The sequence below is a fragment of the Cyprinodon variegatus genome, unplaced genomic scaffold (assembly GCF_000732505.1).
Source record: "Cyprinodon variegatus isolate N-32 unplaced genomic scaffold, C_variegatus-1.0 Scaffold88, whole genome shotgun sequence".
In the NCBI taxonomy this organism is placed as follows: domain Eukaryota; kingdom Metazoa; phylum Chordata; class Actinopteri; order Cyprinodontiformes; family Cyprinodontidae; genus Cyprinodon; species Cyprinodon variegatus.
Window position 1 is genome coordinate 523,482 of NW_015150541.1, and position 15,821 is coordinate 539,302.

The following is a 15,821-nucleotide window of genomic DNA, read 5'->3' on the forward strand; positions in this document are numbered from 1 at the left end:
AAAGTAGCAGGATTGTTATGATTTAGCTCTAAAACATCTCATGTCTTCATTATGAATTTTCCATCTCTAGTCAAGCACACATATTTCCTATATTCAAAGACAAAAGGTTTGCTGCATACCACCTCAAAATGCAGGAAATTGTGTTTCAGACTCTAAATTTCGGTTTTAGCAACAGGTTACTTGTGCTTCTTTTCACGCAGCGTTTTTTAACAGCCTCGTCCGTTTCTGCAGGCTCCGTGTGACGACGACCAGGACTCGTCCGACAGAGAGGAGGGGGAGGTGGATGGAGACGGCCCCTCTGAGGTCCCCACCGTCCGAGTTGCTACAGCAACCCTGAAAAGCCACCAAGGTGTGGTGATCGCAGCCGACTGGCTGGTTGGAGGCCGGCAGGTGGTGACCGCTTCCTGGGATCGAGCCGCCAACCTGTACGAGGTGGAGACGTCTGAGCTGGTTCACACACTGACCGGTACGGCTACTGGCTGATAGCATTGTAGGAAAATGTTACAATGTTTTCCTGTTGTTAAATGGAGGAGAAAACCTGCTGTTTTCTGAAATTGTTTCAGTCCAAGCTGAACTATCAACATGTCGCCAAATTACAGCCTTTAACCTCAATATAATCATCCTTCCACGAGTTTGAAGGAGGAAAAATATGTGGCCTTGGAGGGTTTTGTAGATTGAAACTCTGAAAGCAGCAGCATCCATTTGTCTTCATGGGTCATCACCTCTAACCTGAATTCTGTAGTAAGGATCCCCGCAGCATGATGCAGCCACTACCATGATTCTGCATAAGGTTAAACCCTTGCTATTATTTTTTTTTTTTCATAAAATCCCAAAAGTCTCTTCTTAGTTGCTCCTATAAATAAAATCCATGTGTTCAACCAACACCTGCTAACTGGTGCAGGACTCCTCAATGCATCATCCAGGAACAGAAGGTCTGAGTATGCCTAGATCTGCCAGACAGGAATCTGTTTTATTTTTTATTTTTATTGAGATCAAACTTTGACGCTGTGTGTGCAGGCCACGACCAGGAGCTGACCCACTGCTGCACCCACCCCACCCAGCGATTGGTGGTCACTTCATCCAGGGACACCACCTTCAGACTGTGGGACTTCAGGGATCCGTCCATTCACTCCGTCAACGTCTTCCAGGGACACACCGAGTGAGTCTCTGCTCTTCCATGTGTCTTCTTCCTGTCAGTTTTCCCCTGCTGGGATAATGCAGTCTTTCTTTCACCCACTGGGTGGTGCTGTTTGGTCTCCCAGTCCGGTGTTTCCCTCCAGTCACCTTCTTCCCTCTTTTTTCCTTTAGCATTAATCTGCAGACATTATTGCTCTAAGCCAAATCCTCCACTTGCCTTTCATTCGTTACTGAGCACTTCTCCTCACTTGGACAGTTTTCGTCTCTGTCTCCTATCGCCGTCTCTTCCTACCTCTCTTTCTCCCTCGCTCTCCTGTTCATTCATCTGTCCGTTTCAGCGTTAATCCCCCACTCTGTGTAATTTGGCACTTCGCTCGCTGTTAACACTCAATTGCAGCCGCTCGTTTCAAAGCGACGGCTGTCAGGCTTGTCTGCGGCTTTCAATGCCGCTGCTCTTTAAAAGCCGTAAGAGAGGCAGCGCGTGTGTGTTTGTTTGCGTGTGCATGTTTACGCGCATGCCTACGTGTGTCTCGCTGGCTGCCGCTCTCTGGCAGCCTTTGATTGCAGGCGGGGGATTACGTCGAGCTCATTACGTACAATCCCAACATGAATAATTCCTGCAGATCCCACTCTAATTCCCTCCCATAGACAATTGCAGTAATGAGATTAGGCACCAGTGTTTCACAGTTAACAGCCCTCCTCCTTTCCTCTGTCCTTACGTCCTTCCCATGTGGCCTCTAGGCTTTTGCCCTTCCTGATGCTTTCAAAGCAGCAAACCTACCTATAAAATCCAGCCGCTTGTGAAAACGACACGCATTACCTTTTTTAAATAGAGGAAAAAAAACTTTCTTCCTGCTGCTTCTACATCAATGGTTAGGTTTGAACATTTTATATATGCTTTGGAAATGGATTTAAAGAAAAGTTCTGGTGTTAGAACAAAGTTAGAATATCATAGAAAGGGTTTATTATTTTTTGGCTAATTTTAATAAGTTGAAACTCATATTTATGCAGATTTGATTAAATAATGAGGGAAATATATGAAGCCTTTCTTGTTTTTATCCTACGGAAGAGGATTAGGGCCACTGGGAAAAAAAAAAAAGTTTGATTTTTAACTTTTATTTCAGTTTAGTATGGGAAAAAAGTCAGAACTTTTTTCTCAGAATTCTGACTGAATTTTGACAACAAAAAAAGTCAGAATTTTGAAATTAAAGTCAGAATGCTGAGAAAAAAAGTCAGAATTCTGAGAAAAAAGGTCAGAATTCTGAGATTAAAGTCAGAATTCTGACTTTTTTCCTTTACTAAACTGAAATAAAAGTTAAAAATCAGCTTACTTTTTTTTTCAGGCATGATTGTTTCAAAAGTTATTTATATTTCCTAACATTAGATAAAAAAATATACCACTGAACAAAAATGTGGAGATTCTGATAACTTTGCTTGTTTCTGTGAAGTTAGTAATCATTTGGTTTAGTTGAGAGTTATGATTAATAGTCTTAACAATCAATCACGATTAATAAAGTCGAAAAACCCCCCAAAAAATACAATGAATTGCGAGAATTTTTATTTTAACTAATTTCTTCATCCTTTTTCTTCTATTGGAGCATTTAAATAAAATCAAGGAATATGAATAAATACAGATCCCTTGGGATCGAAATATAGAAAATGTACTTCCTCAATCCCAATTTGACTGTGAAAGTCGGTTTTTGTTGCAAATTTTTTGAAGAGAAAATTGTTTATAATGATTAATAATAATCATTATATTTATTCAAAAACATATTTATTATTAGAAAAATATCAAAATGATTGTATCCTAATAAAAATTATTAGATTTCACTTTTTGTTTTCTGACATCTCTCTAGCGCCCCCTGGCCTCCACTACTTTTACATTTAAAAAAAAAAATAAAATGTAGGCATTAAAATGACAAGAAAAGATTAAAATATTTCAAGCCTTTAATTTGTAATTAATTAAAACCAGTAATAAAACTTGAACTTTAAGGATGTCCCTTTAGGTTAAAGGTCTGTATGTAGAGAGCTTTGATCTTTCCCCGTTCTCAACAACCCACCTAACTCAGAGGAACGGCTCTGCACAGCTGAATGTTTCTGATTTTCTTTGTGCATCTAAAAGCTTCAGGATGGTAGAGATGTAAGCCTAGAGTTTGGCATCTTAGTTTATCCCAACTTGGATAAAGCATGGCTTAAATTACAAGGTAAAAACCTCTTGAAACAGTGGAGGGACTCTGGCGTTTCAATCATGTTGCATTTAAACCTAAAATGCGTGTGATATATAAGAGGTTAGGGAAGAAGCTTAAAATATCTCTACTCTAAGTTTGGAGAAGGACCAGATGCTTCATCTTGAGTTGGAAAAAAAAGCCTAAACATCTGTTTTGATGTTTAAATTCCAAATATATTTTGAAAAAAGAAAAGATTCTGTTCTATTAAAGACGCCGACCTGTCGTTGAGGTTAGTTGGTGACTGTCAAATGAAATTACAGTTAATTAATGTGCCTCTCTTTAGAAAATAAAGTAGATATTTTAGACTGGGCACAGGTGGATCCACAGTTTAATATTTGTCACTATTAGTTAGCAGTGAGCTCGAATCGTCTGCCTTTCTCACTCCTTTCCCTGGATCTTCCTCATGGCATAATGTTGGAGCTTGGATGACATAAACGCGCCATCATTCCTGTAAAAGCTGCAGTCGCAGATAGAAACGATAACGGCCTAATAGAGGCAGAGCCTCTCGCTTCCACCGCCTTCACCGGCAATTACGGCTAACGCTCCCTGACAAGCGGAGCTCAGCAGCTCAGAGTGCAGCATCCACCCTCCGTCCCACCGCCCCGCCGTAATTGCAGTGTAATGACAGCCGCACGTGAGCTAAGAAAACGGCCGCGAGCAAACCAGAAACGACAGCGCGCTTGCTCTACAAACGGGATGCCATGTCAGGTTTGTCTCCCCTTCCATCGATGGCTTCCTCAGACGCTGTGATTGCGCTCCGTTGAAGCGTGCACGCATGCATGTGTGTGTTGCCTGCAGATTTGCTATCCCGTCTCCAGAGGAACACTCCAGCACTTATCTGGTTCTCAGAGGCTGTCAGGTTTAACACAGAGCAGCAGAACCACTTCTTCTACATCTCCTCTTTCATTTACATATCAAGCTTTAATGTGTTAAACACCAACATTTTAAGATGCTGTGAGGTTTTCCACATGCTTCAACGTCAACGCAGAACAGCTACATGTTTTACACACAGCAGATCTGTGTGAGTTAAGATTTAAAAACAGACTTCTGAAGAAATGGAGTCAACGTTAATTTCTGCTTTCGTTTTTCTGACTGCATCTGTTCGGCAGACCGGCACACACACAGTTTGCAGGTTGCCTTCCAAATGGAGTCCAGCTGTGGTTTAATGTCAGTATGAATCCAGCTGTTCTGTTTCTAGTGAGCAAACAGCTTCAGGAAAGCTGAAAAACATGAGAAAATGAAGAGTTTACTCCATCGTTTTAGAGCTAAAAAGAGCATAAGACATGGACGTGTGCCTAGTCTGAGCAGAGAAGCAGCAGAGGGGCTCATGGTCGCTCTGGAAGAGCTGCAAATCCCCCCCAACTCAGGTGGAAGCATCTAATAATAGTTGACACAGCACATGTGACCTTTAATTAAAGAGCTGCAGGTAGAATCAATCAAGGGGTTCGTCTGCTGCAAGGAAACATGCAGGGAATTGATCTCCAAATTAAAACACGTTGATGGCAGCATCATGCTCTGGGGGTTGCTTTTCTTCCGTGCTGAAGATTTAAGAGCTGTATGTGTTACTTCTGGATTATTTATTCCCTGCTTTGTGTGGAATCCCAGTGAAACACTCTGCTTTCCGTCTGCAGACATATGTTAATGGGTGTGAAAACTTTTGGAAGACTCATTTAGAAATAATAGAGGAAGAGATGCACTGGTATTTATTATGTGTTTCCTCCTTTATATATAATTACTCCACTGATGTCAGACTGATGGCTTCGTTTTTTTGGCCCTTTAATCTGAAGGTGTCCTGACCTTGGCTGTCAGCGACCAGCCGAGCATTAAGTACCCTCCTCCCCTCCTCACCGTCGTCATGAAAAACCCTTTAACCTTAATCAACCTTTTAATCAATTACCTTGTCTGATTACGCAGCGTGCTCACCTCCCGTCGTCCGCTCCTCTTGTATCCCCAGCAGAGCCGTACCCTTCAAAGTCAGGAGGCGCTCCGTATCCGTGCAGCTCTCTCCTCCTGCCCCAGCCTCTAATCGGGCCGGGCTTGGGTCGCTAATTAGCCCTTAATGCCACGTCGATTTGAATTAATGCAGGAGCTGGAAAAGAGCGTTTTGAATGTGGGGAGGGGAATAAAAATACTGTTTACTATAGTTAATCCCATCTTTTTTGGAAGCTTCCCTCCATGAACAGACAGAAGCTAAAGGGAAACTGGGATGGGGTGAAATATTACAGCTTTGTTGAATCCTGTCTTTAAAGGGTTCATGTGGAGGTTTTATTGGGAGTTGATATTCTAATTATTCCACCAAGATGACACGGTGATGTCAGACGGCTTCTGATGGGGGCCATACGGCCTGCTTCTGCTAATTATAGAAACCACAACTCAGATTTTAAAACATGTTGATCATTGTTTTTAGTTAACTGGTTCTACTTTACCTAACCTCACATTTACACATGATTTGAAATCTAATTTTTAATCGATGAGCCAAATGATTTTTATTAATGAGGTAAAATCAAAGCCTTTTATCCGCTCAGTTTGTTGCTGTTCTCCATATAAAATATTAGATTCAATCATTTCCTCCTTATCGGAAATTTTTATGAATTTTTTATTTATTTTTCTAACTCATTGATCCACTTCTTAACACACCTTTTTCTTATCGATGTTTGCAGCCGTTGCAGGTCGCTTTGCTTTTTTAAAAATCTTTTTTTATTGAAGCATGTTTATCTACCTGTTAATTTTACAGTAGAGGAAAGATGGGAAAAAAAAGACTGATAATTTATTCCGACAACCTTCTTTTTTTCTTACCCCCACTGTGTAAAACCATTAAAATCTGCACATATTTTTATTATATTCAAATGTTTCTTTCAAGGGTAGATCAGGGGTGACTGGTCTGTCAGCTGGAGCTTAATCTTGTCTTCTTAACTTCTTTAAACCTTTTATTTTCCTCATCATATTTTGTGAGGATGTGAGGCCGCTCTAGAAATTGAAGCAAAAATCCTCATTTAGAGAGACTTTAAATCTAGAAAACCTTTTGTCTTTCTTTTTTTTTAAACTCGGTGAAATTCTTAGAACCGCAGCATTCAGCATGTCACCTTCCAGAGAGTGAAACCTTGGTGATGTAATCAAATATGTTGCGTCTCTCAGCGCCTGTTCAGTGGATTCCAGTGAACATGACCTGGATCCCTTCCTGCAGCAACAGTAGGGCTGGAAGGGGAGGAGTCTGGCTGGAAACAAAAAAAAAAGTCCCTTTTTCATTTGGAAAGATAAAAACTGATGTTTGAAGCTTTAAAGATGGTATTTTAGCTTATTTATGTCTGGATGTGCTGCTTTTTGCTCTGCAGCACGGTGACGTCTGCCGTCTTCACTGTGGGGGACAACGTCGTCTCTGGAAGCGACGACCGGACGGTGAAGGTGTGGGATCTGAAGAACATGAGGTCGCCAATAACGACAATCCGCACCGACTCGGCTGTCAACAGGTGGGTGTTTACTTCCTTTTAAATTCTTATACCCCATTTAAAGGTGGCGTAGAAGATCTTAAAAAATCGGTTCTATATATTTTTGAACATACACAACCATGCCTCTCCCTTCAGCACACCCCTTGAAACCACGTCTTCAAAACGCATTAACGCGCATGCTGTCTGTCGAGGTGGTCGGATGTTCTGAGATCGAGAACGAAACAAGCAGAGACGCAGTGCTCGTAACACGAGCTAACAACATAACAGTGGCTAAAGCTTTACATTGACAGCATGGGATTTGATGGTCAAACCATGTTTACTTATCAGAGTGAAGCCAGAATAGCGGACTGGAGGTAGATTAAAAATTCCTTGCTTTGTAGGTGTGGAGCTGGGGTAGTTCCTGGCCAATCGATGTCATTACTGACAAAAAACACACATTTGTACCGTATAGAGCTAATCTGACTAAATGTTTAGATGCACGACATACTTGGCTTTGAACTATGTAATGTGACGCAGTTCATGTGGCCTCACTGGTCCTTGCGCCTGCACGAGAATCGGGGGGCGATTCATTCATGTGTCAGGGCAAGCACACGGGGGGAGGGAGAAGCAGACGACCTTGATTGACATGTCAGGAACCAATAGTGGACCACGTACCGTGCTTTGTGATTGGTGGACGTTACTCATTGATTTCTAACTGTAGCAGGGACCTTTTTTTTTTTTTCGTTTCACTTCCAGACCTTTTATTTCACTGCTTGCTACGCGGCTGTGGGGAGATCTTCCAGGGTTCCCGCGGGTCTTAAAAAAGTCTTAAAAGGCAATGAATTCTTCAAAATAAAACTAAGGCCTTAATTGGTATTAAAATGTCTTAAATCAGTCTAGGTCTTAATTTTTAAAACATCATCAATAGGATTATTTTTATTATTATTTACATTTGTAATCTAAATAAAACATTAAAATTGACCTTTTTTTTATATATAAAAAAAAAAAATGGCTCGCCATTATTAGTTCCATCCGGCCGGGACATTTGGGAGATGCACAATTAACTTTTTGTCTGGAAAATATGAGAAAGTGTAAATGTAACGAAAATTGTCTCCAGCCAAGAGTTTTCTCCATGGCTAAAACCAGGGAACATACATGAGGCACAGTGGATTTTTGGCAAGAAGTCATTCAAGCTCGGAACGATGGGAATTAAGGCAGTGGAGTCGCACATCGAAGCATAAAACACAAAGCGTCAAAATCGAGTTCCCGAGAAACAGCCGGTATTTCTCAGTTTTGTTCCACCCTTGTCTCGGCAACGTCTCCACTTATCACCAAATCAAACAAACTAAGAAAACAATACAAAGAAAAATAGCTGCAAAAAAGACTTAGCACTGGTTATGTTGTGGCTTTAAAACTGATTTGTTTTGTTCCCTGCTAAAACAAAGTTTGTGAATTCAGTTAAATAATTGTTAAAATATATCTGTCATTTGTGTGTTTTTAGCTTCCTTTCTGTATGGAAAGCTTTTCAAAATTTAAAACATTAGCGCAGTGGTTTATGTTAAAATAAACCTTTGGGTTAAATTGTCGCAAGCAGGTTTTTCTTGTGTTTCTTGTTAATTAGGTTTTAAATTTTTATTTCAAGTGGCATTAAAAAGTCTTAAAAAGTCTTGAATTTAACTTGCCTTATGCTGTAGGAACCCTGTCTTCAAGCCACATGGTTAAAAAATGCGTCAGAAAAGATCTCCTACTGCACCTTTAACTAGATAAGGATTCTGCAAAGTTTTCTCTGAGTTTCATTGGTGGCTGATAAATCTGCTGGCTGGTGTCTCTTAGGGTCTGCAGTGCAAAAAATGGAAATCTAAATAAGTCATTTTTTCTTAAACTAAGTGCATTTGTTCTTGAATAGAGGAGGTGAGATACTTTGCCAATGGAACAAGACAATTTACATTTAAAATAAGAAAAAGCAACCGCATTGTCTTATTTCAAGTGGATATTATCTAATAATCTTATTTTAAGAGTAAAAATACTAATTCCATTGGCAAATCATCCCATTTACCTACTAAAATGAAGGTTAAATATGCTTGATTTAAGTCATTTTTACTTATTTCTAGACCATTTTTGCAGTGTGTGCACTAAAAAAACGATCTAGGCATAAGTAAAAATTTCTTAAAGTAAGTGCATTTACCCTTAATTTTATTGCAAATGGAATGAGTATTTTTACTCTTGAAATAAAATAATTAGATAATATGCACTTAAAATAAATGCAATTGTGTTTTATTAATTTAAGTTTAAATAATCTTGTTACTTTGGCAAAATATCTGTTTTACCTCCTCAATCCAAGAACAAACGCACTTATTTTAGAAAAAAAAGACCTATCTAGATTTAGATTTTTTATAGTGTGGATGGTGTTGGAGCTTTTTCTTTTTCTCTGATATTTCAGGATAAGCGTCTCGGCCAACCAGAGGATCATCGCTCTGCCGCACGACAACCGCCAAGTCCGCCTCTTTGACATGAGTGGAGTGAGGCTGGTCAGACTTCCTCGCAGCAACCGGATGGTAAGGAGAGAACCACGCAGACCAGAACCGACCTGCAACCCCCATTTATTTTTATTCATTTACCCGTTTGCTTTCCTGCAGGGCCACAGGCGGATGGTGTGCTGCACGGCGTGGAACGAGGAGAACCAGGCGTGCAACCTGTTCACCTGCGGCTTCGACCGGCAGGCCATCGGCTGGAACATCAACATCCCCGCCCTGCTGCAGGAGAAGTGATCGGACCCATCCGCACGTTCTAAACCCTGCGGCCTCAGACACACCAACACAGTCGTCCTGCGACCCACATTTCAAGGGGGTTAAAACTCACCGTTACTGCAGCTGGTGCGCGTGAGGCCGTAAATCCGACCTTGTCATCCGGACTCCCTCTATGTTAGCATGGACTGTGATTTGTGCCAATTTTTGTGTGGAAATACACGTTTGACCCCGCTGCATCCTTCACTGTTGTTCAGTTACTGCCAAACCGCTCCTCCTGCATGCAGATAACCTCAGTTTGCGAACGTCGCTCCAAAAGCAGGTGGAGAAATCCTTCACAGTGCAGCACAGTGTGTATGACGTGTGTGTATATGATGACGTGGCCTGATTATGTGACGGATCCGGCGTCTTATCCGCCCTGTGGGTCGTTTAGGTCGCACCTGCAGCGTTTCTAAACCATTTGTCTTAAAGATGACAGACGCCCCGTCGATGCTTTTCACAGTTAGCCTTTTACGTCTCTGTTACCCTGTTACTTGCCTTGTCCTTGTTTACATTGGATCTTTTTTTTTATTTATGTACGGAAACAGATTTATTCTGCCGGGATGAAGAGGCGTTCAAGAGCGAAGCAATAATGGGGAAATGATCGCACTTAAATCCCCACAGTAGCCTGTGAATGGGCCGTTGTTCGCCGTCTCTAGAAAACCCAACATGTTGCTGCTTTAGCCGTCCACGCTCTGCCTGGTGTGTCGGTGACCTTTACGGTGCAGCTGAGCCGTTTGCTTACAGTCGTCATGCGTTAACTACTAAAGTAGAGAGACTTTTTCTCTCTGGCTAGATGTCTGAACGCTCCTCTGGGAGGTGTTGGCAGAGCCTGTTTAGACTGTTTGGTTTTCTTGCACAAACCTTGAGAGAAATGTAACATTAGCCTGCTTTATCCGCCTGTTTGGGATGATCGTCCTGTCGGGATGCTTAGATTTTGTCACCCGTCTGGACCCAAACCAGAACCTGCTGTGTGAGTTTAACATCAGTATGTAATGAGAGGGTTCTGAACATGAAAGATAGCACAAATTAGGTAGGGGGATGAACTCTTTAAGGTGGACCCTGCTGAGTTACTGACAGGGAAATTATCCCAAACCAGGGGAAGCTGGTTTATAGGAACCAGAATCCATTTTAAAAATTAATGAAATTCTTCATCTTTGTGCCAGAAAACCAACCAGTTAACGAGTCCTTTATTGTTTTTAATAAGGGTGAAAGCTCATCCAACAGGAATTATGCCAGAATGTTGTTGAGATGTCATATAAAAAACAAAACCTTAGAGAAAATCTACAGTAAGGTCAGACAGTAGTTTTAGAAATTCCTTTTACTTTGGACGTATCTGTTCATGCTGGATAAGGAAAAGCAACCGTGGCAGTAGGTAAACTTCCGACTGCCGTTGGCCTCCATCCTGTTTCCGTCGCCTCACTGGCTGTTTGTTGCTGTAAATCATGAGCCCAGAATGAAGCTACTGGTTACTGTTAGTGTGTGCTTCAGTGACCCCCCGTCTCCCTCTGCAGTGACCCTTAGCTCGGTACATTGGTACCTTTTTTATTTTTCTTTCTTTAAAAGATGGAAGCAAAACTGAGCTTTCACTGTTACTCATTCTCAGAGTGAGGATTTTTTTTTTTAATAGGTGACTGCGTCTTTAAAAGATGCTAAATCTGAGTCGTCGTCAGGTTCTGCGCTCGACCCGGTTCTTCCTAATGCTGTTTGTTACATGTGCAATGTGCTGAACTGAAGTTACGCTGTTGTCTTTGACCTCCTCCAGGTGTTTAACTTATTCCAGTGCTGTAAACCCAATAAAAGCGCCTGTGTGTAACATCACTGCTGTTTCCTCCAACAATAGAAACCAGGAGATATTTAAAAGTAGCATGAGCCTGGACGTGTGGGAATTTAATAATAATAAAGAAAAGCCTTACTACTGCATGGAGGACGGAGTCTGAGGATGGGGGGAGACGCTCCTCCACACCTTCAATAACTTATTGTGCTTCACAGCTCAGCAGATAGGTTTGCTTTTACTGTTTCATCAGGAGAACTCGTGCCCGGCGGTATCGGTGTCCCGTTACCCCGCCGTTGGAACGGCGAGTCCGAAGCGCTCGCCTCTTCTGAATATAAAGCTGAAGAAAATCAGATTTTTGGATTGATACATTAAATTACAGACTGCAGGAGGATAATCTAGGTTTATAAGGCGGATCAGCCGTGGCTCACTGTAGTGAATTTATATTCACCTCCATTATGTGATCTACTTTGCATACTTTATTGTGATGGCTTTGTGCTCTCTGACTCTTTCCAATAAAAAGATGTGATTTCCTTTTCCACTCTCACATCTGTCTCATCTTATTCATCGGACTTTTTTGATTCAGTTCAGCCAGGCGCTTATCTCTCTGAAAGTTACGTTTTATTCAGTCTGGAACCTCAGAATGTCTGCTCTTAATGAGAATGAATCCATATGAACAAAACTTATACGGTTCTTATTAAATTTGGGTTAAAAAAAAAATGAAAGGAGGAGAAATAGTTTTGTATTATAGTTCAGTAACTTGTAGAACCACAGTGACCCGATTCTGTCCTTTTCCAGCCCTGACGGCTGTGTTTGGGATCAGCTTTTATAAACCATCAGCCAATGAATAAATCACTTATAGAACCCCCTAAAGCAGTTGCTATAAGTAGCCTAATGGATGCCAGATAAACCCGTATCATTAGCCGCCACCACTGTGCTTAGCAGCTGCAACATCTACTGTAATTCCAAACTATGTTTTGTCCTGCTAGACATGCTGTTTTTGTTATTTCACATAATTTTGGTATTCAAGTGTCAAGTTTTAATAAAAATACCCCAATATTAAGCTAGATGCACAGTTTTACTCCATTTGGGACCTCAGATCAGTTGCAAAGTAAACTGACTTGTGTTTTAATTTAATGTTTCGCTTATTTATTACAGGTTGATTTATTTTTCCCTACAGTTTAATTCTTTTTTTATTGAGGCATAGCTATTATAGTTTAAAGCTTTATATACTGTATTATATATTATAATGCAGAACATTTTATTCTGTGAAGTCGTCAGTTATTATCTGATATCTGACTTTGCTATCAGTGTTTACTTAAAATAAGTGATTCTCTTTGTTGAATCCCATCATGAGAGAAACTGGTAAAAACATCCAAAATGTTACAAATAAATTGGTGGCAAATGATAAGACTTTAAGCAAATTTTAAGGTATTTCAAAATGTTTTGTTAAGGGCTCTTCCTGTAAGTAATTCAAGCTAATAGCAACAAATTTCTCTTTCCTCTATGCTTTCAAATAGTAGAGAAAATGTTCCCAGAAGGAATCAATCCAGTGGATCTAGGAACAGCATTGCGCTGATGTTGATAAGTTACTGATTTAAAATCAAGAATTTTGGTTATTTCGGCTAGCTTGAATCTCGCCTTTTAGTACGTGTGGTTTTAATGAGATACAATAAATCAATACATTTCCCTTATGTGTTATGTTTTGTTTAGGTATAACGGATGCTAGACTCTGGGGCTGCTGCTGGACTTCATTGATCCTTCTTGTTGTTTTAGAAAAATCTAAACCCTGAATAAAAACATCAAACATTGGGTATAGTTTATATCTATGGTGCCTTTGCAAGGGCTTTGCAAGACATAAGAAAATAAAGCCTAAAAGTGAGATTAAAGTGAGTAAAAGAAAATGTAAAAAATACATCCATTATGACAAATGTAAATCTGATTTTAGATCAAGCTATGTTTTATTTTGATATATGGTATAAAGATCTAGTCCTTAACGTCACGGTTATATCAGGAAAACAGGTAATTTGTGAGATTCTTTAAATAAAGCTGCTGTTAAAAGAAATAACAGAACAAATCCCTGATTTACAGGATGTTTCTGCAAATCTCAAGTTACTTTTAGAGCTGAAGAGGAAGAATAAAAACTGAAATTTATTAACTTCACATGGAGAAATGTACCTCTGCATTTAACCCATCCCTTTGGGGAGCAGTGGGCTGCCATTGTGCAGCACCCGGGAAGCAATGTGGGGTTAAGGGTCAGGTTCAGGCTGTGGGGATTGAACCAGGTGCTTTCAATCTTCTCAGAGCACAAGCGCACTGCTCTAACCCACTAGGCCATCACTCCCCGAAAAAGAATATGAATGCTGCCAATCCTTGTTTACCTTTAAGGTGCACTAAGTTAGTTGACCTCTAAAGATGCAAATGACTACTCAGTTCATTCATTTTAAGAAGGATTTTAGTCCGGCACCATTTATCCCTTTTACTGACAAATGAGCATTTTAATAGATTCTTTGACAAACAGGGAGCCGGAGCAGTGCTTTATGAATTGTTGCAATATGATTAATTACAACTGTTCAGCAGCATGGTGCAAAATAAAGCATACATTAGTTTTTCTGAAAAATCTTTGTTATGACACTGACTTAAAAATAAAGTAGAAATAGTTAGGATTTAGATCCAAGTCCAAAATAAAACCAACTTCTGCTTCTTTCAGTTTTTTTTTTTTTTTTTTTGAGTCTAGGTAAGCACAGATATTGGTCACTGCATTTTTGGGACATAATTATTATAGCATGGTCACCCCTATAGTGCACACAGATAGAAATGAGTGTCGTCATTTTGGAGAGGTCGCATTTGGAGTTAAATCTAAGTGGCTTGAATGTGGATCCTTGAGGAACCCAGTTTAGTTTTACTCACAGAATTATAAATACCAAATGAAACAAAGCAATCCCCCTCTGTCATATACCATCTGAGTTAGTTTGCCACATTAATTACAATTCTCACCAGTGCTGTGGTGTGGTTCAGAAAACTGAGGAGAGTAGGTTAATAAATGGGCTTTTTATTGATCTTATTGAGGAGTGTTAAACTGGATACCAGCAAGTGATCATTTATTGACGATTCCAGGTTTAGTTTCTAGAAAAGAGATTTTCATGCTTCATTTCTTCATGGATGCATAACTAGGGTCACTATACTTATCAAGATGACGCAATGATGATCCAGGCAGCTCAGACATCAGTTGATCTGAGGAGAAAACCTGTTCTGCTCGTCTTCAATTCAATTCAGTTTATTTATATAGCGCCAATTCCCAAAACACGTCATCTCAAGGCATTTTACAGTTCACCAGATCATATGTCTTGTTCTCTGAATTTAGTCGAGAAGTCTTTGACATTTGTCTTAATTTAGTGATCATGTTTAATTAAATTTATCCAACTTGGCAGTACTGTAACCATCAATATATATATATATATATATATATATATATATATATATAAGAAGAGTTATATGTGTATATATTTATATTTAAATCATCTTGTGTGGTTTGTTGTAAATATATATATAAAACATTTTTTGCATCTGGAGCATGTAACAAAAGTAATTTCCCTCAGGGATTATTAAGGTATTTCTGATTCTGATATATTAATAAAAACAAAACAAAAAAAAATCAAAAAGGACTAACAGAAACGTTTTATTTTGTACTCATTTAAAAATCTAAATTTGTCCCTTGGCTTAAGGGGTCATAGAATGATTCTTTATAGTTTATTTGATGCTGGTCCTTCAGGTCTCTGAATAGAGTGTGTAACATAGGTTGGGCTAAAAATGGCATATTTGCTGTTCTATGCGCAGTAATCCAAGAGTTAGATGAGCTGTGCGCTGATTGGTTGGTTTCCAACGAGTAAAGCTGCTGAGCAAAGACGCATCATAGCAACAAGCACTCACTCACTGAAACATCAAACTGTTGATATTCTAGCATTGCTATCAACAGCTTAGCGACAGAATCATACTTCCAGCTTGCGGTTGTGATGGCCTTACGGTGGGAAAAGCCCCTCGTTTCAGTAAAAGAAGTTTAGCAAATACTGCTTTGAACCTTTACAAGATTTTGAAAGCTTGTCTTCGGTAAAACGCATAGAGCAAATGAACAGCTGAGCATCAAACTTTACAGGGATCTTCTGTGAAAATGTTCCCCTTTCTCCATGCTGCGTGGAACACTGCATTGACATAGTTCTGGCTCATTTTCAATAGAGAAACATCCTGCTTTGTAATTCTTGTAGAAGTAAACCCAACGGTAGGATAAACAGCTAAACTGCTGTCTTACATCGACCTCTATTCATGCTCTTGGGCCTTTGAACCAGTGGGCTGGTCTGAATGTCAATTTCAGGGCGGGGCAAAAGTACAGGCCAGAACCAAATAAGGCAACATCCCTGAGTTTGGATTCGCCTGTTTTATGGTGGAAGTTTAGAATTGTGAGATTTGCAGAGAAAGG

General features: G+C 40.0%; 1 protein-coding gene across 2 annotated transcripts in view; it reads left to right on the top strand.

Moving 5' to 3' along the window:
• LOC107083961 (WD repeat-containing protein 37-like) overlaps positions 1-11,894 on the top strand; it is a 31,936-nt gene extending 20,042 nt beyond the window's left edge. For both annotated transcript variants that reach the window (XM_015373565.1, XM_015373564.1), the window contains exons 10-14: positions 232-466; positions 1,018-1,159; positions 6,698-6,832; positions 9,231-9,345; positions 9,427-11,894. In XM_015373565.1, coding sequence (XP_015229051.1) covers positions 232-466; positions 1,018-1,159; positions 6,698-6,832; positions 9,231-9,345; positions 9,427-9,558 — 759 coding nt within the window. In that variant the 3' untranslated portion in view covers positions 9,559-11,894. The remainder of the gene's footprint in view (positions 1-231; positions 467-1,017; positions 1,160-6,697; positions 6,833-9,230; positions 9,346-9,426) is intronic.
• Positions 11,895-15,821: the final 3,927 nt, after the last annotated feature.